The sequence below is a fragment of the Centruroides vittatus genome, unplaced genomic scaffold (assembly GCF_030686945.1).
Source record: "Centruroides vittatus isolate TY-2023 unplaced genomic scaffold, ASM3068694v2 contig_794, whole genome shotgun sequence".
Taxonomy (NCBI): domain Eukaryota; kingdom Metazoa; phylum Arthropoda; class Arachnida; order Scorpiones; family Buthidae; genus Centruroides; species Centruroides vittatus.
The window spans coordinates 678,394-706,087 of NW_027122512.1; the positions used below are offsets into that span (position 1 = coordinate 678,394).

Sequence of the window (27,694 nt, forward strand, 5' to 3'; positions counted from 1 at the left end):
ATGGATGTGGATGAAATAAGAGAGACAACAATGGTAAGCGAATGTCTTACAAATTCTTTTATGTATTTTACGATTAAAATTTGTATATAAATATAAAAAATTACATTAAAATTCTCTATAATCTTCAGGACTTTCGTCTACACTTTTATCAGAATGAATATTGGAGAGATCCTAGATTGAATCTTGAAGTTCTCAATCTAACAATGACAAAGGTGCTTCCCCCTTCTGCGGAAAGCACTTTGTGGATTCCTGATATAGTTTACGACAATAGTAAATGGGGTGAACTTTTTCAATTTTCCATCCCAAATACGGTCATAAGAATAAGTAAAGACCACACCATTATGAAAACTTCCAGGTACATTCTTTCTGATTTCTTTGTGTTAATAATAATAAACAAGATAACCATTGTGATTTTAAGATTGTTTTTTTAATATTTTTCTATAATTATGGGTTGAAATAAAATATGTTTTTACTTCTTTCTGTTTAGGTATAGCTTTCGTGTGGCATGTCCCATGAATTTAAATTTATATCCAATCGATATTCAAAATTGTATATTTAAAATTGCTTTAAGTAAGTATACTTTAAACATGAGTTGCAATCCGTTATTTAATTTAGTATCAGTATAAAATCGTTCCTTTAAAACATAATTGGTTTCTAGAAAATCGTCTTAAAGCGAATCAACTTATTTTCCATAAGCTCAGTAATATGTACCTTGGTATTTCAAATTTAAAAAATCCGTTAACGAGTTTCGTAACATTCTCGGCAAAAAAATACAAAGATATACGTTTGCACAAAATTAAAATTGTGCGCGGTATTATCTGTTACGAGAATTTGTTTTAAAAATAACTTTTATACTATTAATTAATGCAATACGGCAAAAGCTTAATTTTGCCATTTTGTATAACTTATTGAACGTGTTTTAAAACACATTGTAAATGCTAATTGTAATTGTGAAATGCTAATAAAATTGTAAATGCTAATAACGTATATAATCTTCATTAAGTACGACCCTTATCGAGCTATCCCTAACTTTCCCCAACTACATCAATTTTTAACCAGCGAAAATTAACAGTATTGTTGTTCTTATATAGGAGTATTTCATTAAAAAAATTAAATATACAGCTATTAGTTTAAAACAAATTCTAAAATATTCTTTCAGTAAAAAATACAGTAGATAAAGCAGTTCTTCAATGGAGTGGTACTGATGACAGTCCATATAAACACTACGGTCCAAGTATTGCGTTAATGCAAGACATACAACCATTGAAACACCGGATGAAGTTACACAAGCCTTATCAAGCTATAGAATGTTGGGTAACTGGAAAGTATACATTTAAATATGTTATAAAAACTGTTACAATATTCACTTATAATGATAATTCTTGCATTTATTTACAGGTAATTATAGTTTCCTGTATGCCAACTTCAGTTTTGTTCGAAGATTAACTGGTAGTATAATTAACGTTTACGTACCTAGTTCTATAGTAGTAACCCTGTCCTGGCTATCCTTCTGGTTAGATGTGAATGCGGTTCCTGCTCGTATTACGCTAGGGGTTACCGCCATTCTCACACTTATCACTCAAGTGTTGCAGTCCAGATCGTACACTCCACCAGTGGACTATGTAAAAGCCTTGGATATTTGGTTATTCGCTTGCACGTTTTTTGTTTCGGCTTCGCTGATAGAATATGCGTTCGCTCACCAAAATGCAGAATATACACGAAAAGTAAGTACGTGAATTAGTATATATACATTAATTTAATGTGCGAAAGATGAGTGATGTATCAAAGTCTCACTTCTTGAGTCTACCATGATGTGGGAATCATCCCGTTCTTCTTTCTGCTATTTGCACTGTCTTTTTCTTCTTTAATGAAGTATCCTCATCCACTGATCATGCGAATATTCCATATTTGGGAAGAAGTTTTCGCTTCTTACTTCTCCATGCTTACTAATATTATGTGCATTCAGCTTGTGCCATTGAAATGTCAATGAATTGTATCGCACGAAAGTATTATTACTTCTTGTGACCATGTTCCTGATAGAGTTCTACTTCGAGTTTTGGTTAGATTTTTAAAAATTATAGTCAAAAATTATATATCAAGCATGGATTTTGGACCCCACAGTAATATCTCCCTGATATTCTTTTGATCATAAAGAAAACAGATGGACATCTGAATGTATTTTGTACCTATATACTTTATTCTTCTAACGTGTCCTACTCATTTCCATTAGTCTCCTTTATTTTCTTCTGGATACTTTTTATTACATTGTCTTTCCATTCATCATACTGCAATTCATACCCATAGTCTATGCCTTTTATTTTCACTAAAGACAGCACAGATATGAAAAGGAAACTTTAGAAACTCTTAAATTTATGAATTACACACTGATATTTACATTTACTGTATATTATATAGTATACTTTTATTTATTTTTTAGCATTTTCCATCATCTCCGACGAAAGAAACAGTGAAATGGGCAAAAAAGTGCAAAAATCCAAAGGAAAATAATTCAGGAATCGAGAAAGAAAGAAAAGGAATTTGGAAAAGTTTTACACTTAGTAAATCTGTTAATGGTTTTGACTATTGTTCAAGATATATTTTTCCTTTTCTTTTTATATCATTTAGTTTCTGCTATTGGTGGTACTACTTGTACTTTCGAAATCGAAAAGAAAATAACTAAAACAATTAATATTTTTGACGTGATTTTAATTGAGCAATCGCAACCCTTTCAGACTACCACTGCTCTTTTGAATGTTATAATCTATAATTTAATGAAATAATTACAAATATCTCAATAAAAAGAAAGCTGAAACCCATAGAAAACTCCCGAAATCCGTTGTCAAAGATTCATATATTGATCAGAAAATTGTATTTCAGAAAATTATGTAAATCTGAAATAAAATTTAATTTATTTTAATGTAATTTTATGTAAAAGTGTAAATAAAATCAAATAATACATCCTTATACGTAAATATATTCATAAAAACTAGTGACAATTGTCTGAAAAAATGAAAACTATAGTCTTAATGGAAATGAAGGAGAATCTATTAAGACTGAGACTGATAGGACTGTGGTAAAGATAGTTTCGTTTGTTTTAAAGAAAAAGAGCAGGTTTTGTTCCAGTGTTGCTGCTCATCAGTGGCCAAGTGAATAACAATAATAATTACTGGTAGTTTGATGAAGTTTTGTGCTACGTTGTTGAACGGATCATATGGAGCATTCGGATAATCTTGGCTTAAGCAGGATACAAACCGACGGCAGTTTTCCATAGAAAGTCTCTCCGGGGGCGTCTCCGTCCTTGGCAGATTGCTCTCGTGTTTCATCAATCAAGTCAATCAACAATCCGTGCTGTTTCGAAGTGAAAGTACCGCTTACAACCACAGTAGGTGTTGCGCTGTGTTTTGCAGTATGATCATTTACAATTGCATAACTGAATCAAGAAATGCTAACTATTTGAACTAACGTACTGCAAAAAATAAAACAATAAATGTTTAAAACTAAATTACTGATAGCGATATCTGTTTACAATAAGCTTATTTTACTACTTATTTTGAATTAAATTTTAAATTCCAACAAAAGAAACAAGGACATTAAAATTAAATAAAATTTTATACTCATTACAAGTGACTAGTTATTTGAGTTCAAACGGAAAAAGGGACTTGTTTCCAATAATCTTATCCTGGAAGCGCTGTATCTCACATAAATGTAAAAACTACTAAAATTCTTCCCAAGTATGGCGAGGTTCATCTTATATAAATGTTTTCTTGACATGTCTCCTTCTATCAGCAAGCACTTAACGTCTCTTCCTATTGATCATCTTCTATTGATTGTTTATCAGGTAGTAAAGGTGAAGATTTAGATTGTGTACGAATTTGTGCAGAAGGAGATAGTCTGCGTGTATTTGTCGTTGTCAAGATGGAGCAGCTTTCAACTAACATTATTCTAATAGAATTATCTGTATTGCAAACTGGGTCGTTTCAACACTAAGATCAAAGAACGTCGACCAAAACTTAACAAAGCCTGGAACCTCCACCACAACGCGCCTACACATAGAGCAAAGACGACTTTGGAGAAGCTGGCTTGAATAGGTGGGGAAGTTCTGTCTCCTCCGTCTTCCACCCCAGAGTTTGCGCCATATTTTCGCGCTCGCGTAACCACATTGTCGCTGCGCTTACGAGAGCGCGAATGCCAATACTCAAGTGAAAACGATACTGGAGAGTTACTACAACAAAAATCTTTAGTTTTTCTATACTAATGGGATTGAAAGTTTGTAGCAAAATGGCGAAATGTAATTCATATCGACGATGATTACCTAAAAGACTGAACCGTAATCGTGAATAAAGTTTTATCCAAAATTTCTGAATTTCACATTACAGCCGGATAGATCAGCTCTCTTTTCTATTCTCCATCCTCTTCTTGTTTCTTCATCAATTCTGCCCACTTTCTTACATAATATCATCAGTTTTAAACTACTGGACTTATAAAATATTTTAAAAACACGAGGCGACAATACCATTAAAGTCAATGCCGAAGATACGACTCGGTAAAATTGTTCCTTTACTTAAGATAACATACACTTTACATCAATTTCACGTAGAAACTCTATAGTATGACGTAAAATCACGTACTGTGCACTTCACCAATCGATCACGTCATACATTTTCTTTTTCTGCTCGGTGTTAATGCGATTTGGGACGTTGCGCCATCTGATTTTTACAATTGTAATTATTCTCGAAGAACATAAATTCGCTGGTGAATAATCCAAAATGATAAATAGCCTTCAAAAACTTCATTAAGGTCAGAAAACGTCGATTAAAAAATCTTAATAAAAGTATAAAATGTTGCGCGTACGATACCTTTAAACACAAAAAGAAGAAATTTTATTATCTTTAGCATTCCACTGGACAACAGTATACTTACTAAAGCACGATGGCTGGAATTAGTTGGCAGTTAGATAATCCTACCATGCATCTTTGCAAGCGCATGCGAGCAAAAAATGCAGCTTTGCCAATGCAAACTGACAAGATGCCGAATGGTCCTATTATGAGCAAAAGAGATTTCGCTAATTCGGATTTGTTGCTTCTGCCTATGTCTGTAACCTTCTCATTTATAAAAAACAACTCTTTTAAATGAAAATATTGTTTTCCTAATATATCGAAGAAACTAAATTTCTGTTGATTGACCGAATGAAGTGTTTCTCGTGCATGTCAAAGTGTCTGTCTTGTTGCAACACTTACTTACACTTAGTTTACACTTGCACCTACTTGTAGTTTATACAATGCACCTACTTACTTTACACTTTCACCTACTTATTTTTGTTTATACTTTCAGTACTTATTTACACTGAATTCATACTTGCAGCACATACTTACACTTATGGTTTATATTTACAACATTTACTTCATTGTTTATACTTGCAACAGCCATTTCCACTCACAGTTTACAGTTTATTCTACAGATTGTTTATGTATACTTGTATGCGACTTTACGTTACTTCTAGAGAGACTCTGCTAATGAGGAAAAATCCGTGTTTTTATTTATATTTATAGTTAAAATTATTTAGATAAAACGATATAGTATTCTTCATGCAATGATTTTTATTACAAAAGTATAAATGTAATTTTAAAAAATTCCAAATTTCTGAGTATTTGTGTTTTATAAAATTAAACAAATATTTTATTATTAATCCTTTTAAACAGCTTTATTCCTCGAAGTCTTGTAAAAAAATGTAATTAAATAAATTAGCAACAAATAAACACAATTAAAAACACATGATATTGAACACAGAAAACTATATTATGCTTGCAATTAACGTTAAAATTTTCCATTATGCGTAAGCCTAAATAAAGGAAAATATGCGAAGAACGTTGTTGCATTGAACACATATCATTGTGTTGTTTTCTATTTATTTGCAGGCACATCCGAATAATATTAGCATCACCACTACTGATAAAACTGCTTCTCGGTCGTCGTTTGGGTTCTATAGATTCTGTCTAAAGATCTAATTTCGAAACTTTTCATCCTCGAGCTGCTATCAGAATTATCATCCGAATAAATCCAGTAATTTCGTTTGATGATGCGGAATGTTTGCTTACTTTCCTTAATTCGAAGCGATACAACTCTCATCCACAATACCTTAATTAATTCAGTAGTGGTATACCCCCAAACTTCAAGCTGAACGGGATGCATTGATCGAATTGTTTTGTCCTGAAAACTTCAAGACGACAGCCTTATTATTGGCATTCATTTTGACTTCAAAGCTCTCTTGAAATCTCACGGACAAGAAATCTAAGCATTAAAATTCAATAACATACAATATCTCCTGGATACTGTAGACATAACTATAATACTAATTTTTTTGTACCAAGTCACACAGGTGTTTTGTGCGATGAACTTGCTGATCGCTGTATTAAGTCATAAAGCTTGTATTTTCTTTGAATTTTAGATTTAATCAATATTCAATTTTTGTTATGTTTTTTAAACCCGTTGCCTGTCTTTAACTCGAAAAAACAGACATACTCCCGAATTACCCACGCGCACTCCTCGTTCGACAGTTCAATAGATTCTCGTATTCAACCTTTATTTACGATCGCGAGTGAGATTGAAACACGAAAGATTGCGGCTTCGTGTCAGTTCCCGACCCGAAGCTGCAATCTTTCGTGTTTCAGATAAACTCCTATTCCATCCGACGATTCCGAGTTCGGGTTCCACCAACCCGTGCCGATTAAGTGGTCATCAGGAATCGCCCCCTTGGTCCCCAGCTTATCTCACATAAATATATAAATAATTAAGGTTTTGAACCCCAAATTTAACTTATACTTCGTTTTACATTATTAAGAAAATAATTATGTTCATTTTTTTATATTGAACGGTGGAGTAAACAGGTAAACAAAACATCTTACTTTATCACGCTTTTTAAATTATCTGTGATCAATATTTAACAACTGCATACACTATCCATTTTAAACAATGCATTTTGTAGCTTCAACTAACAACTACAGTTATGTTTCATTCATTTTTATTTATCATCATATTTAGCATTTGCGAATTTTGTCAAAGGTAAGGAAGAATCATTAATAAATCTTTCTATCATTTAAAGCTTTTAAACGCAGTTTAGTTTATGATTTCTTGTAATTTATCTTATTTTTATAAAATCGAAGTACTGTGTATCTATACATCCACAATCGCTGAATTATCGGGCTAGAGTTGGCTATAATAAATAAATAAGTAATAAGACAATTTGGCACTAGAGCTCGGCGTTAGGCGCCATTTCTTACTAAACTTAATAATTATAATTAAATTAAATAAATAATTTTAATAATTTGGAACTGGAGGAAAAGAAATCGGCCCGAAGCGGGACTCGAACCCGCAACTTCTGCTATCCGTGCAGACACGTTACCAGTTACGCTACCCGGACCTTCAGTCCGATCGCCTCCTCCAGTATATATAAGCTAACACGACAACCATCGACGGTCATTACAATGCCGGCTGGGGACACATCAAGTGCCCACGTCCTCCCAAGGCACTCAACCGGCCATCGCAACCCCGGCAAGGCGTATAAATATAAATAAATAACGACTAACCCGTTACAAAGCTATACGTCCACAAGAGCCGAATTATCGGGCTAGAGTTGGCTATAATAAATAAATAATTAATAAGAAAATTTGGCACTAGAGCTTGGCGTTAGGCGCCATCTCTTACTAAACTTATTAATTATTATTAAATTAAAATTAAATTAAATTAAATAAATAATTTTAATAATTATTAAAATTATTTATTTAATTTAATTATAATTATTAAGTTTAGTAAGAGATGGCGCCTAACGCCAAGCTCTAGTGCCAAATTGTCTTATTAATTATTTATTTATTATAGCCAACTCTAGCCCGATAATTCGGCTCTTGTGGATGTATAGCTTTGTAACGGGTTAGTCGTTATTTATTTGTACTGTGTATCCTTCTTTTTCCATGGACTAAATGTATTTCTGTCACTGACAGCGTGAAAATACACATCCTGCATGCACTAGAATTGAACCATCAGGAGTATGTAATAAAAGTATATACTTTCGTTGACAACAGAGGGCAGGTCGTGTTCAATACGTAGTGATTACAATAGTTAGTAACATTAAATATATAGTACTGTACATTGTTTATTATATCTTTAATCAGATCATATTCATTTCGTATATTCTGGCATGTGATTCGTACAGATTTCTCAGAAATTCGTCGAGAGCCAGAGCAGTTCTTCCGACAGCCACATCACGTATAGATCGCATTAACTTGTATTGTTTAGAACTGTAGTTGTGTTTCATTTTTTATTTTGAGAAAACTTTAGTTGTATTTAAAAACCATGCCATGAAATAAAGGTAAGGATATAAGTATCGACAGGATCAAGTGTAAACACTAATCCAATATTAAACTATGCTTAATTTAAGTATTTAACTTAAACTGGCATTTTCTAAAATCCTAATAGAATATTTAGGCAAATATTAATTTTACGGATGGCCGAGCGGTTAAGGTGGCAGCCTACCGCTTTGTGGGAATCGAATTTAATGGGGTCGAAGAATCCCCAGGAATTTTTTGGCGGTGGTACAAGCAAATATATCGAGCGTAATAAAATTAATATTTGCCTAAATTTTCTATGAGGATTTTAGAAAATGCCGGTTTAAGTACCATATTCTCGTGGCAGCATTTAGGTGTATAAAGTTAGTGCAGGGAATATACAATTGGTAGCTGTAAGTTATTAAACTGATAAACATTTTTTGACACATATCTCTCGAAAAAAACACACATCCGGATATCAGAAACCCTATGCAGATGTGGAAAAACGAATTAGCTTCTTGTTCTGATTTTCTTTTTCCATTTGTTATTCAGCATGCCAGTGTCGTATGATTGACAAAGATTGTTGGAACGTTATATACCGTACAAGTATTAAAGACAGTTGCGCAATGTCATGTTTACTAACGTACTGTACGTTTTATATCTAAAATCGGATTGTTCGATGAAAGTTTTTCTCCCGCTGTATTTCAGCTTTTGCGGTATTCCTCAAAGTTTTTCAGTTTAAACACAGGTTTAACAGGTTCAGAGGTTTCCTTCCGATTTTGTGGTACATTTTGCCTATGCCGAAAAATAAACTGTCATATTTAGAATTGCTCGATACCAGAATTAGAATTGTTAATGTTTGTTGTCGTAAACCGTAGTGATATGGCTAATCACATTATTCTGAAGCTTATGGTTATGCTACTACCTAGACAAACACAGTACTTGCTGTGAACAATACAGTGCAATAAACATCACTTGAAACTGCGTAAACGTTAAAATATTAACAGCTATTATTTTCGATCGAATACTCCAATTTAGCGAAAAAGACGTAGAATTTTTTAGTGAGGAAGTCAATAAACACTGAATGCCGATCAATTTTTTAAACATGGAGTTGTGAAGGTATGTAGCGCTTTCTATTGGCATACACAGCAACTACACAGAAAACAGTGATTAACCGTAACGGAAATTAACATTTTTATTTTTCCGATATATATAACAGAGGGAATGTGTGCCGATAAGTTGAAATAATGACCGCAGAATTTTACATTTTTTAACTCGAGAGACCTTGAAACGTAGAAAAATACGAAAAAAGTTGGGGATTTTCTATAGGTATAGATGTTAGTATGTAATAAGTGTGATTTTGTTCACCCACTTTGGACTTTATTTGCTCTTTTGTACTTTGTCACAGACACCCAACATTCTATATGTTATTGTAAACTGAATTGCAGTTATTTCAATTGTAACAGTTATTAATATAAACAGTGCAATCTCGATGTAGTGAACTCTCAAAAGACTGAAATCAATTCTTTACTATACCGCGTAATAGCTGTATAAATTTATCGAAGAAGCGTATAGGTCGCAGACTAAGAGAAAATACAATAAAAAATTAATGTTTAAAATATCTAAATCTATATCATTATCTATTAATCCGGATACATCGAAAATTATTCGATAATTCAAAATTGTCTAGTTATAATACAGCAGTGTGTCGTAATTCTCCAGATTTGATTCCCGATATATAAAAACGTTGGCGATATTTATAAATTGATTGGATAAATGAGAGAAACGGCGATTTAGACGAATTAAGGAAAGGAGAAGGCGAAATTAGATTAATTGTTTAATTTGTAAATTAAAAACATTTACAAGAACAAGGGTATTACGTTTAAAACTTTTAAATTTAAATTAAGATCGATAGCTGTTTACGGGCAGTATATGCACAATTACTTATCTTTGAGATATTTTACTTAAATAAGAGGTTGTGGAGAGTAGCTAGATACCTTTTATCGTTATTTAGGTCAATGTGACGTTCGTGACTAAATTAGTTATATACCTTACCGTTTCCCAGGGTGGCTTATTATTAATCAGGAGGAAATAAAGTATACGCTCGTATTTATATACAATAAAGGTAGCTTCAATAATTTAATTTCAAGTTTTTCTTACTGATATACATTAAATTTTCTACAATGCGGATTTTCGTTCCATTATGGATACCAAATTGAGATAAGATTGAGAATGCTCTTGGTGTTCTCTTTATAATTTTATACTTTATTTTTAAACATTCAATGACTAGATTGAATTTTTTAAAAGTAAGTATAATTTTTTATCTAAAATGTTTCTAAGAGTAAATAAAAATTTCAATGCAATTGCTTAATTAAAAAGTATATTTGGAGATTTTTGTGATTTTCAGGCGTTGGGCTAGCTTTCCTGCCGAACATACTGCGAGTATTGCAGAAAAGCTATTACGTATAAATCACTGTGGACATTCAGTAGATTTTTCCAATCAAAAGTGTCTCTGTAAATAATAAATTTTACTAGTAATTCGGCAATTTTAAATTAATTGCTTATGTATAAAATAATATAAATATGGTCTTTGGAATTTAAGTTCTCATAATTTTGTGTTGACTCTTATCTAAGGTACTCATTCATTACGAGATATAAGAAATCCGCTCTATTTTCTGTTTTGAGAACAATTATATAAAAAAATTATATTATTATAACAGAAATTTCATTTAGGAACCATCTCGATAAGAATATTTAACTACACAGATATAAAGAACAATTTTTGTATCAGTGAATGCGTACACATAATTAAATTAAATACAATTAAAGTTTAAAAGAGAAGAAATACAACTAGAGATGAATAATTAAGTTTTAGTCATCGTTAACAATAATTATCGGGTGGTTTCTCTGCATTACATAACAATGTATAACAGCAAGTTATCCATTATTGTTAGCTATGGATAACATTTGTGAATACAAAAGTAAAGTTTGAAAATAGTTACTTTTACTAACATGCAATCGAATATTATATGTTAAAGACTGCATATCATTTGTATATAATACCAATAATTATGTAAATATACATATTTTTCTACTTTTTTATTGATCATTTCATGATCATTTCATTTAACAATAAATTATTAAACATCAAATCAATTTAATTTTTTTTTTACTTTTGATTTTGGAACTATAATCTAAAAACAGTTTAAGGTAGAGTGCACAAAAGAAGGAACATTTTTGTTAAACCACTCTTCGGAGTAGATCAATACTTATTTAAAACATACAATAAAATTATTTATTGTTTAAACTACATTGTAACGTTTAAAATATTTCAGTATTTAAAAGTTATAAAAGCAAAGTAAAAATACTTGCCTGCTTTCCAGGCATTTTAACTATCATATTTTTGTGGTATGCTCCAGTTTCTCGTAGAAAGTTTGTCTGGAAAACATTCTTTCACTGAGAGATCGCTCAATTCCTTAATCCCATTATCCTATAATCCTTATGGGCCACCGATTGCGAGGTTTATTTATTTCCGTATCGTTGATCAGAACTGTACGTTCTAAGGTACAGATCTTTCTGCAAGCAACAAGTTGCAGAAACATCTGTACATCAGATCTGTTCCCTGAAAATAGACATGTTGGTTGCGGATCAATTTCTGCAAGCAACACTTCGTATATCTTAAATGTATTTGGATAAAATAAAAGAACGTCTTGTATTCTAGCATATTTGATAATCCAAATCACTCTGGTTCCGCTGGTGCAGGACGTTCCAACCTGTGTATTTTACTACAGAATTCAAGTAAACACTTGTAAAGTTTTTAACTTAGATTTTTATACTTTTATGAAGTCAAATTATACAATACTTTATTCTTCACTTAACTAATGATTATAAGTATAAAAAGTCCTTCTTCAGTATTGTTTAACATCTACAATTTAAATGCATTTAATTTTTAAAGCTAAAGTCCATTTACTATTTAGCATACGGCAACTTTTTGTAATGTATAACGTGAAATATTTATATTATTTATAGAACAAAGCAGAAAGTAGAAAGTGTAGTGCATGCAGTGTTTCACTATGTTTGTTTTTACAGTAATTGAGAAGATTGATTACATTGTCAATACTTTAAAGCAGGAAAAAGCTAGGTTGAATTACATTAAAACACCACACTCATAACACCTTATAAATTGGTTCGAAGAAGGTCGTTAAATACGACCGAAAACGTCCGTTTGTACCGAATAAACACGGCTGCTAATTTATAAGGTGTTATGAGTGTAGTGTTTTAATAACGTATGCAGTCTACGATGAATTGAATTACATAAAAATATAAAACAAATTTAGCAGGAATTTTCAATTTTTTTTGAAAAAATATTTCTATAATTACAAATTCATAGATGAAACGTATACGTACGTAAAAGTAATTAAATACTCAAGCATTCGATTTTGAGAAACTTGATTACTTCATTTATCTGAAACATGCAACGTCGCATGCTTCAGATAAATGTTTAACTTATTAAACTGTTTCCTGTTTTAAAGTAAGAACTTCTGATAAAATATCGAAAAATGTATGTAAAATATATAACGAGGAGTGATTTATTGAGTAAAGTTAGCCTACCAGTGGAAGAGTAAATAACCCCACACATGACTGACAATTGGTCGTGGATTCATGCTTCACCGAAAACTTGTTACCTAGAATTTTGTTTAGTGCCTAATTATAAACTAAATAGCCAGTTTATTATATGAAATTGACTAGGAAGATATTCCCTTTCGACATATAGATCAAGTGTTACGTTTCTTCCTTCCATCAAACCAAACCGAGTTACTAAGACGTGACGAATCATGAAATATAAATCTTACTAATAAAGATCTGTCCTTTCTTTCTTAATCCCGTAGATGAAATTCAAGACCAGATATGGAAAGCTCAGGGACAGTGGAACCCGGTCAATTATATACAAACTTCCGGTTTGTACGGGGAGTCACGTTATTTCAATTTAAAATTTTTTTCTGCTGCTAACGAATCCACTGCTATCAGAAAAAGAATGATTACCAGGGAAGACACTCGTAAAATCGAAAGCATTGTGACGAAAAATTGCGGTCCGGGGCTGTGACAACGTCTCTATAAATAATTGTTTGTTTATTATTACTTTTTTAAGTACTCTCATTATTCCTTCTTCATGTGTTTATAGAAACAATTTATTCCATCTGTTATTTATCTCTTTACTGATGAATAACAGAATCGTTTCTAGTGTTTATTTTGCTATTAAGTGAACTGAATTTTAAATTTCAATTTCAAATAAATAAACACACGAATCTGAGTAACCGTTGTATGGGAAACTGCTCAATTTACCTGTTTGACACGTAGAATACGAACCCTTTGATACTCAAAAACTTATGAACCATTGGATAAATCTACTTTTTGGATTTAGAGGAATTTAAAGAAGATCAAAAAAATTTACAAAATTAAAGACCGCTACATTTAAAATTTTATATTTAAACCAGGATTTAGAAAGATTCGCTTGTAGCAAATGCAGAATCACTTACCTATGAGATAGTTCACTTACGTACGAGATTACGAGGAGAAGGTTAATACTTATCATGGCTCTTACTCGTATCAATGTGATATTCGTGACTAAATCACTTATATATAGTACCGTTTTTCTAAGTGGCTTCTTATTGATCGCGAGAAAATAATAACAACTTTTACATTTATTTACTATGACACGTTTACTCGTTTTAGTATTTTTGTAATTGCTTACCTCTATGCCGTTAGAAAACGTTCTACATTCTTGTCGTGATGTATTTATTTTATGGAGGAAAACCAGTATGTCTGGACTTCTGGACAACAACGAATTAAAGCGAATAGAAAATTAAGAGTAATGCGCTTTTCTAGATGTCGATATTACCTACGAATCAGAACGAATTATCACAAAAATGTACGTATAACAAATGTTCAGTCCCGTATATACCTCAGCGACGTCGAATGACCCAGAACGTCATAAAGCATTTGCATTCGGGGTTTTAATTAAAAGAGCCCACGCAGTGGCGTAGCGTGGGTGTCAGCCGCCCGAGATGAAAGAAAATTTCGCCGCTTGTTTATTTAGGTATTATTATTATTTATTGTGAAATTTTGCCGCCCCCTTAAAGTTCCGCCCCGGGCGGGTTGCCCCTGCCGCCCCCACTACGCTACGCCACTGAGCTCGCGTTTACAACACAGGTGTGGTAGAAGAGAAGATGTGTTTTAAAAGAATTTGGAAGATAACTAAGAAACTGGGAAATTCTAACAAATGGTTTATAAGTCTGGCCAACCGTTATAACAAGATCGGTACCACAACGAATGAGATAGTTCGTAAAAAGTAAACATATCAAAAAGAGATGAAGCATATAATAGAGAAGCTTTCTAAACAAATAAACTCTGGCGTTAACGCATTCATTTGTAAGTTTGTGTTTAATCATCTCAATTTTTATAATTCTATGGCTAAATTTCTGTGTTATTATTTGTCTATGATACTTAGATCGTAAGATAATTGTAATTATTGATACCGGACATGCTATCGTAATATTCGATTTTTCCTGCTGAAGGTCATTAAAGTAGACGGTAAAGGTTTGAAGTTTAAATAAAAAAAACTGTATTTTAAAAGAATTTTGATGTTATTCGATTTAAAATTTTCGTGTAAGTAGCAATTGTAGTTTTTTTTTTTAATTTAAAAATTTAATGTTTATTTTACAGCACACTGTAAAGTAACTGTAGAACATTTGATACTATTATATCAACCCTCTTTCCTGACATTTCTTAAATATACACCTATCCCTGGTTTTACACGGTACTTCTTTTACACGTTTTCGCTTTTACACGGTTTAAAAAATAAATGTAGAAAATAAACTGGCTATGATCAAAAGGAACAATTTTTAACTCTAGTCTACATCTATATTCTAATCCACCTTAATTATATGTTATAGTTGATATTTAGGATACTAGGGGACAGTTTTATTTCATTCCGTCAAATAGTAACCAATAAACCGATATAAGGTACTTCCCCATACGCACGAAGTTGCATTCATTGCACATAGTTTTAAACCAGAAAATTTTAATTTTTCATATTCATAAGTAACAAACGATTACATTATTTTTAATTACATTTTTTACATTACATTACATTACACAATTACATTACATTTTTATGAATCTTTCAGATTTTATTTTTTGTTCCTTTGTACTTTGTATTTAATTAATAAAAGAATATATTTTTTTTTGCCTTTCAATATTTTTGTTTGATTTATGTACCTTTAAAAAATTGAAAAAAATTCTTAATTAATAAACAACGAAATTATGCGTTTTTTGCATACTTTTCGATTTACACGGTTTTACATTCAAAAAGATACAAATTTGATTTACACGTTTTTCTCAGGAACCTATCTTCCGTGTAAATCGAGGGATAAGTGTACTAAATTTTTTACAAATGTGTCAGCCTTGTGATCAAGAGAACACTAATCTTAATCTTCCGTCCCCATTGTCGGAATGGCCGAACCCGTGACGGGTTTGGAAAATAAGATTCTTTAGTCAACGCGGGCCATAAATGGAAAAAAGCCCTAACATCACTTACGAACTGTGATTTAATTGTAATTAACAGATAGAGTTAATGTTAATTTATATCATTCACCATAATTTTTTTACATTTTTATCAATTTTATGCATTGATGGTTACCCACGAGTGGCCGGGGGATAAAACTATCGAACAACGGTCACTGGTTAGTGCGTGACTGCGAGCTCGACACGTGGATATTCCCTAATTTTTTCACGTGTCGAACAGCTAAATATGACCGAGCTTCCTACATTATGTCCTTCCGGAAGGCATTCGCCTTGGAAGCTTGCCGACTCAATGAATTTTGTGGCTTCTCTGAATCGATTCTCCAAAGTCATGGTTACTAGGTAACAACGTCATTGATTATTCGTGGTCTGTTATGCCCGATTACGTGGCCCCCAATATCCCCCAATCTGAAATCTTAAATTCCTTTCTGTGGGGGATTACGTCGAACATATTGTGTATGCAAATTCGGTTGGAGACTTTGAAGTTAAAGATTTTCTTGAGAGTATCGTGGCAGCATTCTCCATTGCGAGACAGGACACGCTGCAGCGTACAGTACATAGCAAGAAATTGCTACATTGTGACTGCTGGAGCTTCTAGGAATGTGATTAATTTTCTAATCAAATCTGGTAAGTGTGTCTCTAATATGCAACATTTGCTGAATTAATATCTTTAATATTTAATTTTTTATAGCCGAATAAAATTGGATACTTTCGAGCGGAACACCCTGTATATTGTGGTCAAAAAGAAACTACGCATACCTTAAAATAGTCTCGAGAAATATTTGGAATTAACTATATTTTGGGTTAACCTGTATGTTATATTACAAAATTTATATTATTACAATTGTGTTAGAGACCGTGCTAGAATTAATTGTAAGAAAAATTCAGTAAAAAAATCACCAGAAATATTAACGAATGTAAAACCTACACAGCATGGTTTAATTACCGATTCCTTTGCTACGATGTCCACCATCTTGCTTTTACATTCGACTCGGATTTCCTGTTGTTCGATATAAACAGTTTACATTGTTTCTCATCCATATTAATATTCTGAGAGGACTGATTGTTCTCTAATAATTTTATTCCACGTAATGTGTAATTGTTCTGTGTCTTATTAAGATTTCTTCTGTCGAATTCCAGGATGACGTAGCAAACATTGAGGAAGCCATTAGCAGCCTGCTTACTCCTGATCAGTATGAGTCATAATTGGGGTATCATTTATCTTATAAAACTTGACGACGGTTACACAATGTCTTGTGTTTACTATTATCATCAGCCTCAATCAGCTGGCTAATAAATTATCTTCAATTTAATAGCCGCATTGGTAACCAGAAAAATTCTCCTAACTCTACGGAAATAATAAATACCATTTAAAACTGTATTATACTAGGTTTATAACAGTAAATTACTGTAGAAAATACAATTACGCTACTTACATATAATAAATTAAAAAATACAGTTGTTATTTTCAAGCGAAGTTTCCAATGTAGCAATTCAAAATATGCCAGTGCCATACACTACAAACACTGATGGCTTATGGATCTTCAAACGTCAGAGTCAAATATTCGCGCGCCATCTGTCGGCGTAATTGGAAACATCAATTGTTTATATTTCCTGTGTTTACATTATTTTATAGTCAACCAGTTTATAGTACTAAATTTTAATTTAAGACAGACGACCTAACGACAATATTTTAAGTTACAATCAGGTCGTGACAACTGGTAGCTTATGAATAATAAAATAACTTTTAAAGTAGAGTTTTGTAAAAATAATACGAGCAGTCAATCCTGCGAATAACAGTCAGTGACGGGTTCAAGAATAATGGCCGTTGTTTAAGAGTTGTATTATTTGAATTTGTTAAAAAAGTTTGTGAAAATTGTTCACTGTTAAAAGTTGGCCGTTTTTAGAAATTTTTATTATATAAATATACATTTTTTACATCTTATACAGTATCTAAATGAGGGCGATATAAAGATAGAATGAGGGTATAAAGCAGTAAATGCAGATTCATTTACCTTTGAGATATTTCACCTAAGTAAGAGATTATGGAGTATAAATATACACTTTGCATTGCTGTTATCTGGGACAGTGTAACGTTCGTGATTAATTCACTTTTATATTATCGTTTCCTTACTATTGATCAAAAGAAAATGATATATATATATACATATAAACTCGTCTTTATATATAATAAAAATAACTTCACTAATTTAATTTTGGGTTCTTCTTTAGTAAGCTACATGAAATTTCTTACAATGCGCATTCATTGCATTTAGCCAGCCAAAATGAGATTTGCTCTAGAATCTTTTTTGTTCTCTTTAAAACTTTTTACATTTCTTTTATTATTATTATTATGGTTTTTTTTATTCAATGCCTGCAATTCATTATTTTTTAAGCAATAGTCACTTATTATCTTAAATATTTTCAAATATTAAATAGAAATTTCAGCGTAATTGTTCAATTAAAAAAATATAGTATCGCATTTATTTTATTTCTTCTGTTGTGGTAACTTTTCTGTCGAACAAACTGCGTGTATTGTAGTGAAGCTTTCAAAATTTAATTAAGTAATGTAACATTTTAAATTTACTTTATAGTGTATTGACTTAAAATTTATGTATTAAGTCGTTTTTCTGGCCAGTTATCAAAGTACATAAGTAAATTTCGCTAGTAATTAATTTTTTATATAAAAAATAATGTGTATATTTATCTCTGTGCAATTTAAGTTGATGTAATTTTCACTTTTCTGGTATGTAGAGTGCTCACTTCGAATGAAAAATTATTTAAAATGTTATATTCTCTGTACTAAAGACAATTATACCTGTAGTATTAAAGCTTTATATTTAACATATCTAGATTTAATTTATAAATTCACTACGAATAACTGCAAATGAAATCTTTTTATTATAGAAATATTAAGAACAAGTTTTACACCAAAGTCACACATTTAAAAACACGGCAATACAGCTAGAGATGAATATTTACGACTTTTAACTAATCGCGAGCTTCTCTGCGCTTCACAATATTGTGCGACAGTAAAGCTACCTTTACAGTAATTTTATACATCTAAAAATCTTTAATAAAGATTTGTATTTTTTATTTATGTATTTTTAATTTAAGAATTAATGACGTTTACTGTTGAAAACACATAACAAAATTAATTGTCATAAATCAAAACACAAGAAAATAAATAATAATTTATTAGACAAGTGAGTCCAGATTCGAATTCGGTGAGCAATCTTATGAATTTTATTCATGTATAGTAATTTGAAGATATACTGAACCGAGCTTCCATTTAAATCGCAGTTTTTATTGTGGCCGATTAGTATGAAAAATGAGGTTTTCCTCTGCTTACATCGCTACAACTTATAAATGAGAAAAAAGCCAACACCAATTGTTAATTGTGTTTGATTTGTGATTAAAAGTACAATTTATGTTATCTTATACCATTTACAATGTAATGAAATAAATATATTTATTTTGTTCTAATTTTCATCACTGTTACGCATTCGGTGATAACGTGTACCTATATTTTATCGTTGCCTAACAATGGCCAAGTGGATAAAACCACCCAACCTTGATAGTTTTTCGCGTGTTTGCACCTGACGAACGAGCTAGTTCTGATTTTTTATTTCTTTTATCTAACACCTAAACATGATCGAATTTCCCACAGAAAACCTCTTTAAATCCATTCTAAAATTTCATTGTTATTAGGAAACGACAGAATAGTGTCATTGATTATAACCTGACACACTGTCTCTCACGCTTTACCAGTTATAAATTTTTATACTAATGAAAAATAATAAAAATTTAGTCACGCGCTGAATTTACATAGTAATCGACTGCTAGAAAAGAGCGGTCGTAAAGCGAACCGTCCTAAGAAAAGTGTCATTAATAGAAATTCTATGCATAGAAATGTAATGTTAAGTATATAAAAGTATACCTAAAATACATAATAGAAAATTCATAGCGCGGTTGTAAACCGAGCGATCTTATTTAAATCTCTGAAAATTCAAGTTCAATTCTTCAATTCAAAGTTTAAAGTCCAAAGTTTCTTCAAGTTCAAAGTTCAATTGAAGTTCAATTTAAAACGTGCAACATGTGTTCTCGCTGTGTTTTTTTTTCTGTTTAATTAAGGTAATGTAGTAAATATATTTGTATTGTACCTAATAAAAATATAGTACCTACTGTATTGTTATTAAATACTATCATGTTAAAATATAGATTGAACAAATGTTTTCTTGCGTTTTGATGATTTTTTTGGTGCCTATTTTTTTAGGTGCTCTCAATCGCGTCAGGGAGAATGAACATTGTTACTTTCGGACCCATTTTTCACTAATTCGTTGTTTTAATTAATGAAAAATTGTAGAGCTTTATCAAAATCGGTTCATCAAATTTTGATAACAAATAAGTCACATAGAAGCCACATACAGGAGGAATGGCAACGCTCCGACTCAATTTATTTTAGTATTTAACAAGTTATAATGATATTTAAACACGAAAGGAAAATGTTCAATGCTCTCAGATACAGTAATGATTCAGTATCACGTGAAATTTTTCCATAAGGTTTGGTTTTATTTGTACACAACAATGCGACACGCGGACGATCTACCGAGAAGTAGACCTCCCGGGATCACTTTCTCTGGGAAAATGGCCCCTATTTAGGTGTTACAAACGTAAAGAAAAACTACGTTGCCAGTCTTCCTGGAAGCATTCCCCGTGCGTTGTGCTTACTTATCCTATCAATTGTACAATTTTTGTGGACCATTACACGTGCAAATTTAACACATTTCTTTATCGTTGAACAGATTTATATGTAATAGTATTCCACGAATATTTAGAGATCTAAGAACTTTTTTGACTTTGCAGAAATGACGGTATTTCAGAAAACCAGAAGATTCACCCCACACTTTTACTTTCATCCTTTAGGAGACCGGTCACTCACTGATGTTGAATTTGCTACCAGTCTGGCTTCTGAAGACGAAGTTACATATTTTGGTGTTTGTCAGAAGATATTCTCATATTATTCAACAACATAATACTTTCTGACGACATCTTTGTGTTAAGTATAACCGTCCAATGTTGTATTTGTTGATATATGATGTCTAACTATCCATCTCTGTATCCCAATTGTCTCCACAAAAGCATTTATTGATATTTCTTTGCGCTTCACATTTCCAACAACACCCGTGAAATTTTCTTAACGTCAAACACCTCAGGCTCTATATTGAATTTGCAGCATTTTGTGGCCTATGGGGGAATGCAGCAGACGTGTCACTCCAAAGAATTGACATTGATAACGTTTATCATCGACCTCTTAATTACACACGTGGCCATACTGCTATCCAAATAAACGTAATATAAATCTGAAAGCAATAGAAACCATTTAAAATTGCATTAAATAAGGTTTATAACAACGTATGGCTGTAGACAGAACACTAATACGTCTGTAGGAACCTGCCAGTGACGACTTCAACAAACACTCTTGCTGGTCGATCTTCACCGGTTTTTTCATCGCCATCTGTCGGCGTATCCAGGATCTTTGAAAATGGCCAGTGTCAGAGTTTTCTGTATGGTAAAAATATATATTTTAATAGCTTATATACATATAAATGTATATATAAAGTTCTTACATGCGTAATTTCTTTCAAATGTATAGTACTTCTTGTGTAGCTAGTGTTGAAGAACTAATTTATACACCTACGTAACGTATTATTCTCTTTAAAATATTTATATAAAATTATTATAACTAGTGTGTCTTGAGTATCCTCGTGTTTATGATAAGTTTTTGACATTTACCACTTTTAAATTAGAAACTTCAACTGCTTATATGTTACTGAAAACTAAACTGTAGTTTCTTCAGTGTAATAGCTAGTCATGTAAACAATGCACTCTTGAAAGACTAAAATAAATCATTTACTATATCGAATAATCGTTACATCAGTTCATCAAAGAAGAGTTTAGGACACATACTGAAGAAGAGAATTAAAGATGTTAGAACAAACTGAATCAATGTCTAACAAGACGACACAACTTGAAAAATTATTCGATAATCCTTTAATAATGCTTCATTCGAATTGAAATTTGTTTGGACTTGTGGCGCGCAAAAGAGTTCGAGCAGATACATTTACATTTACTAAAGGATTAGAAGGCCACTACCAATAGGTATAGCCTTGGAAAAGGAAAGACGAAGAGTTATAGTAGAAGTGGGAAGTGTGAAGAGAAGGGAAAGGTAGATAGGAAAGAGTGAAATATGACATCTTAGAGCACCTGCCGAGAACCATTTATTAAACACTAAAAACTACAAATAGCCAGAATGCAGTGGTATACAGTATAATTGCCTTTGTTTTGAAGTAGAAAAAGTTTTGGTAGAAGTTCTTAGTTTGTCTGTCCATAATACTCGGTAGAAACTCGAAGGCGTGTCGGTCCGTATTTTCTGATTCCCACCGGCGTTGCCACAGTTGCATTATGGTGTTGTTTAACTTGGTCTTAATGAAGCTTGTAGGGAAGAGTGCTTTATGAGATGGGCATGTCCAACCTCGTGGCCCTTTTCAACAACAGGCTCATTTCCAGATACAAGGGATTTTTATGCATTTTGTTCATTTCCTGTAGTGTTTAATAACGTATTTTTCAAGTTTTTCAATCGATCCTAACGGTATACTAATGCACTATATCGCGCTGATTAAAGACCACTTAGAAAGAAATGAGAAGAATACAGCAGAATGCCATGACACGTTTTATGCTGGGCACGCTGTTCTGCCTTGTAAAGTACAGATTGCAGCAACAGCAATTTCGGCAACACACTGCAACGGCAATAAACACAAATTTTGCAGAAATAGAAGAACGTTTCGGTAATCCGACATATTTGATAATCCACGCCATTTTGGTAGTGCCAGACTAAAAAACCTCTACTGTATTGTACTTTGCTATGAAATACTACTAAGCATTTGTAAAGTTGTCATATTGTACATTTTTATATTATCCTAGATGAAATTATTTAGATTTGCAGGATTAACGGATCAGCCAATGCACTGACGATCAACCTCGGGGAGAGTGTTTTTCGAGAAAACTCTGGGAAATTAATCCCTATTTATGTTACACACGTAAAGAAAACCTCTCCCTGAAAGGACTAGCGTGTTGTTCTCTACCATTGTTTAATAGTGTTTTGCACATCCACTGATGGGTGTCTATTATTTAAAAATGTATTAGTCAACTCACAATAAAATGAAAAGTATAATTTTAGAGTTAAGTTTGATACCAATAATATAAATGTAGCAAATTTTTAAACATTGAAAACATTTTTTTTAGTTAGTATGTCTGCTAGTTTATGTAGTGTATATACTATGTTACATGTTTATACTATTTTTAGAACAGTACAAATAATAAAAAGTGTATAAAGCATGCACATTTTCGTTACCCTCGTTTCAATTGATCGATTACTTTTTCGATATTTCGGACCAGAAAGAAAACTAACTTAAATTCTAAGCTAGAGATTTATTAAATTTAATAATACGAGGGTGAATTTAGCCCATAATTTCAATTTTTTATTTAACCCATCACTAGAAGGTTGGATAACACTACTGAACATTGACGGTGGGTTCGTACCTCGCCGAAAAATATTCAGTATAGTTACAGACACGTGCAGAATTTATTATAACCGAAGACATTAAGTATTAACAGAAAAGCAATAATTCATTAGTTTAATAAAATATTTATAAATTTTAAAAAATTTAATAAATTGCATTTGTTTACTACGCCCTTATTGACTCGGCTCATATGGGAGAAGTCGATAAGTATAAAATCAAAATTTTTATTTGTAAGTGACTTCTATTCGTTACAGAATATAAATTTTAATGATGATTTTCATAAGTTAAAAAGTAAAAATAGAAGTTTGGAATCACTTAACATAGGCTATTCGACGTCTGGCAGCTCTCTGGAAACTTTTTAACAGAAACTTTTTAACAGAAACTTTTTAACAGAAACTCCAATTTAAGTGATACGTGGCTAACACGTGGCCAATATATTAGTGACGAGACCGACACGTGATAAATTTAAATTACGTTTATACAATTAGACATTATTTATTACTTATGTACGAGGAGCCAACTACATACAAGTAGGAATAATAATAAATTTTGAATTTCACGGAAAATGCAAAATTTTTCGTAATTAATATGCAATAATTTTATCCATAAAAGTAATAGATAAATTTTTTAGAAAAAACTTATTTCCTTACGCTTTTTAATCCTTATTCAACTGTCCGAAGAAGAAATTCCCATTCGTTATCCTTTATTTATGTATTTGGATAGGAAATTTTCATGATTTCTTATTGATCTGTTTGGAGGAAAATATTTAATTCATTCCTTATGCAACTGAAAGTTTTATATTAATCATTTATTTTGTTAAATCAATAAAATTTTCAATTTCCACTCAGAATATAAATTAAAACACGAATCTGGCTATGCACGTGTCTTTTTATTTTAATGATAATGGTTTTTCCATTCGAAATAAAAAATTTTCTGCTCAATCTAAATACGTTTGGTCAATACTCAAATCCATGAGATTTATCATGCAACGTGTTAAATCGTACGGGTTGTGCTTATCTTCTGGTCGATAGAATATTATTTAGCCAGATGCAACTTCTGGTTATGGTGATAACATCTTAAGTTATGGTTAAAATATTTCTATTTTACTTTTTAATTACACTGCACAGCGTAAAACAATGGTAAGTGTTTCAGATTTTTACATCGCATTTACTTTTCGTAAGATAGAAAAAATTTGCGAATAGAATTTGAATAATGATGACAATGTCGTTCGTAGAGATTCGTACTGGTTCCATATTCGGTAATGAAGATTAATAATGGAGTTTAATTCGTTTATGAATGCTTAATAATGGCGCCGGTTCGTTATTCAAGATTTTATGACTGTACTAACGAGTGTTCTTTAATTAGAGGCTAATAATAGAATTAAATTCGTTAATTAACTCGTATATACTCAATAATGGAGTAAAGTTGCTCTGTCAATGCTTAATAGTGGTGTTAAGTTTGTTATTAAAATCTCAATAATGGTGCTAAGTTCGTTTAACATTATTTCAATTTATTGTTCGATACATTTTAATCGAATTTAAGCCATTATATATTTTATTCAAGAAAATAATCGTTTTTATATACAAAATATCAATATTTTGCATATGATTTTCACGAAAGAGTTGAATCCAAATTCGGATATTGAAAGTGACGATCATTTAATATCGATGAAGTTATTATCCTGAAAACAGTTTAGTTTGATCAGAATTGATTTTCCCGAACATTTTTCATACTATCAATAATATTGATTTTTAATTGCAAAATTTCTTCAATTTGCATTTCAGTTGTGAGTCGTAGTTTCAATTTTACTTCCAAAGTTGAAACAAATTTAAAATTTTATAAACTACACTTTTAATAAAATCAAACTGAGATTTTGCCATAAATTGAATTTGAATGAAACTGGATGTTTTTATGGAAAAGTGGTGAAATTTTTTCACTAAAAAACTTTATTCGTTTTCTGGTGTCATAATATATTTTGAAAAATTATTACTGACATTACTACTAATAGTCTTTCGCATCCTTCATCAATAATCTTTGGTATTCCTCATCAATAGCTTTTGGCATTCAGCATTGACAATGGCAGAGTGAATAAATTCACCAAACACTAATAGTTGGTCGCGGGTTCGCGCTTAGCCAGAGTCTTGGCCAAGTAAAGTTTTCTGTATTTTCGTCGTGTGTCTTAGATAGGATCAAGTTTTCCGTAGAAAGTTCTCTGGAGAGGCATCCCTTTCATCACCGTGCCATATCCAATCAAACAAAATCAGTCAATAACCTTGGACACGATCACTGATAAGAACCCTGATGTTACTATTTGGTATCCTTTTTATAATCTGTTTAAAAAATGCAAAATATTAGAAAATTTATATATTAAAATAAATTTTTTTTTATTTTTTTAGCGAAGGAAATCAAAAGTATTGGTTGAACATGATACCAACTGAATACGATAAGTATACTCCCCCTATTGTTAATGGCAAGTTTCATTATAAATTTTTAGTTAATGTATATAGTTTTGGATCTGTAAAATATTTCAGGCAACAATACATTTATAAATCTGTTATAAATGAAAATATTAAAAAACTATAGCAATTATTTGCAATTTCAATTGTGGTTGTTGAAGGTCTCTGTATTGGAGGTCTTCAAGCAATTACACAATTATATTTTTCTGCTCCAAACATTTATTTTTAAATATTAAAAATTATTTATAACAAAATATAAAGTAAGAAACATACATAAGCAAAAATTTACCTTCTTTTTATAAAGGAAAACCGGTAATTGTTTATGTAAATCTCGAAATAATGGATGTTGATGACATAAGAGAAGACACGATGGTAAATACTTTGTATAGAATGGTAAATATTTCGTGTGATAATAAAATTATTTTCCGATCTTTCAGGATTTTCGTCTACACCTGTATCAAAATCAGATATGAAGAGATCCTAAAATAAAACTTCATATATTAAATATAACAAAAGTTAAAGTGCTTCCTCCAAGTGCTGAAAAAGATATTTGGATTCCAGACTTGATATTTGATAACAGTAAATGGGGCGAACTTTTTCAGTATTCAATACCGAACACTGTCCTGAAAGTCAATGCGGATCACACTTTGCAAAAAGTAACAAGGTTTGATTTCTTTCTATTAAAATTTCAAATATTATTCAGTTAATCGAATCAGGCAGCACGCTCTTTATCAATACAATTCTTCGGGCGCCATAAACCTTACTCGAGTGAAATTAAACTTTAATGGTTTTAATTAACTCTAATTTCACTCGAAAGGTATATTAATAATAACTTTTTTATATTGAAAAGATATAGTTTCCGTGTTGCGTGTCATATGAAATTTCAGACCTACCCAATTGATATCCAACATTGCATTTTCAAAATTGGTTATTGTGAGTATAAATTTAATTTCTCGTTATAAATATATAAAAAACAGTCAAAAATTGTATTATTTAATATAAATGATATATTTTTCAGTATTTATTAATGTTTCTTTTCGTAAAATTTCATGTATGTAGTATCTAACAGCGAAGACAAAGCAATGCTGCAATGGTCGGGAGCTGCAGATAGTCCATACAGAGATAAGAGGCCAAGTATTACACTAACTGAAGATATTCAACCATTAAAATATGAAATGAAGATCCAGAAACCTTTCAGAGTAACTGAATGTTGGGTAAATGGTAACATTAAAAAGAAATTCTACATTGCATATACATAAAATATATATATATATATAAGGCATTGTGTATAACAATAATTAACTGACAATTTTATTTCAATAGGTAATTTTAGTTATTTGTTGGCAAGATTTACATTTATTCGTCGTTTAACAGGTTGTGTAATCAACCTGTACGTGCCTAGTACTTTAGTAGTTGGTCTTTCGTGGTTATCCTTTTGGTTGAACGTTAATGCTGTTCCAGCTCGAATTACGCTTGGTACAACGTCTATCCTCACATTAATTACTCAAATAGTGCAATCTAGATCGCACACCCCACCAGTGAACTATATAAATGCATTGGATATATGGTTGTTTGCTTGTACCTCTTTTGTCACAGCTTCTATACTGGAATATGCCCTCGCTCATCAGTTTATGGAACATAAAAACGCAGTAAGATATCGAGCATTTCATGATATTTAAATACAGAATTGTAGCAATTTTAATTGTCTTAACAATATAAATTAATTTTGCAGCTTCATCCGAGTATGTAATCCACA

At 31.5% G+C, this 27,694-nt stretch overlaps 1 protein-coding gene across 1 annotated transcript; it reads left to right on the forward strand.

Moving 5' to 3' along the window:
• On the forward strand, window positions 1–27,688 carry LOC136981780 (glycine receptor subunit alphaZ1-like). Its single transcript, XM_067278154.1, has 9 exons — window positions 1–33; window positions 129–355; window positions 488–570; window positions 1,160–1,309; window positions 1,399–1,724; window positions 2,438–2,558; window positions 26,998–27,159; window positions 27,262–27,587; window positions 27,671–27,688. The coding sequence occupies exons 1-9, from the start codon at window positions 1–3 to the stop codon at window positions 27,686–27,688; spliced, it is 1,446 nt and encodes a 481-aa protein (XP_067134255.1).
• Window positions 27,689–27,694: the final 6 nt, after the last annotated feature.

Coding starts and splice junctions, on each gene's coding strand:
- LOC136981780 (XM_067278154.1), top strand. CDS start 1: ATGGATGTGGATGAAATAAGAGAGACAACAATG. Junction 34..128: donor AAATAAGAGAGACAACAATG/GTAAGCGAATGT, acceptor TATAATCTTCAG/GACTTTCGTCTACACTTTTA. Junction 27,160..27,261: donor AACTGAATGTTGGGTAAATG/GTAACATTAAAA, acceptor TTATTTCAATAG/GTAATTTTAGTTATTTGTTG.